The following is a 1,199-nucleotide window of genomic DNA, read 5'->3' as shown; positions in this document are numbered from 1 at the left end:
CTTTTTAACTTTCCCTCTTTCTGATGATAATAATATAATATAGGTTTGTTATGGACCTGTGTAAGCTATCCTTATCATTATATACTAATATACTACTACTAATACTAACATGTTACAGGGCCGTGCCGTGCGAACTAATAGATCCATATGTCGACGTATTCATTACGTTATTCCCTGACGTCCTTTTCGTGAGAATATACACCCATTATACTCCGCACCTGGTACCGCAAGAAGTAAGAAGAGTGCCGACATTTCAGTTCACTTATAACTTGGTAATATATTATTCATTAAGATTATAAAATTTATGATTTAGGTTGTATTTTGATTGCCGTAATTTTGGTTGTAGATCAGAGTAGGTGGCTTTGAGGGCAACAGTCCCAGAAAACTGGTCGACCACCTCTATCAACTGAGTCGAGATCCATTTACGCCTGTTGTAACCACGGTAAGGTTCATTTTTAATTTATTTAACCATGTTAAATTTATATGCAATATAATAAATTATATCTGGACATTGTCGCTTACGATTCGATTTATCACGTCTTCTCTATGTATGCCTGAAAGATTTTATCTTATCTAGTAGGGTATAATGGAAATTTTCCTAATTGAATCATTCCTTATTCATGGATGTTTATATTTGATGGAGTTTCAGGACCACCATCCCATCTTCAAGTAGAACTAGGACTGTGTTCATCTTTCTCATCCTAATATTAGTCAGTACTACAATAAAAACCCATTCGTGCAATAAAAAGCCAATAACGTGAATACAAAAAAACAGTGTTTATTTAAAAACAAATTTGATCCTTTTTTCCTCAACTTTATTCTTTACAAACCTTCCAACATTTCGACCCTCAGGTCTTTCTCAAGAATACCTAGAAAACGTTTTTGTTTTTTTTATTTTTATTTTTTTTATATATATTTATATAACAACTTCATTATTTCCTTCACTTACATACTGATTTCTTTGGCCCTACCTTCATTTTGATGTCATTTTCTTTTTAAAAATCTTTAAAATACAGGCTAATTGCCTTTGTTCCATCTTTAAATAAATTAATCATTAAAATAATATCATACAATTTTTTTGTTTTTTTAAAAATAGGTTCCTACTTACATAACTTTTTCTCTTCTTTCTTTCATTTACATTGCAACCTTAAAACAGAACCTACCTTCAACTATAGGTTTTTAAAGTATAAAAGTTTTAA

The 1,199-nt window shown here is 30.8% G+C and overlaps 1 protein-coding gene across 1 annotated transcript in view; it reads left to right on the top strand.

The window, feature by feature from the left end:
- Window positions 1–1,199, top strand: part of LOC106687279 (thioredoxin) — a 15,421-nt gene that overhangs the window by 7,246 nt on the left and 6,976 nt on the right. Inside the window, exons 2-3 of the mRNA XM_014431064.2 lie at window positions 119–272; window positions 347–442. Of these exons, the coding sequence (XP_014286550.1) occupies window positions 119–272; window positions 347–442 (250 nt within the window). The remainder of the gene's footprint in view (window positions 1–118; window positions 273–346; window positions 443–1,199) is intronic.

The sequence above is a fragment of the Halyomorpha halys genome, unplaced genomic scaffold, assembly GCF_000696795.3.
Source record: "Halyomorpha halys isolate HHAL.00 unplaced genomic scaffold, Hhal_1.1 Scaffold38.1, whole genome shotgun sequence".
Taxonomy (NCBI): domain Eukaryota; kingdom Metazoa; phylum Arthropoda; class Insecta; order Hemiptera; family Pentatomidae; genus Halyomorpha; species Halyomorpha halys.
The sequence above is the reverse complement of the archived record's forward strand: the minus strand, read 5'-3'. Positions and strand labels throughout refer to the sequence as shown.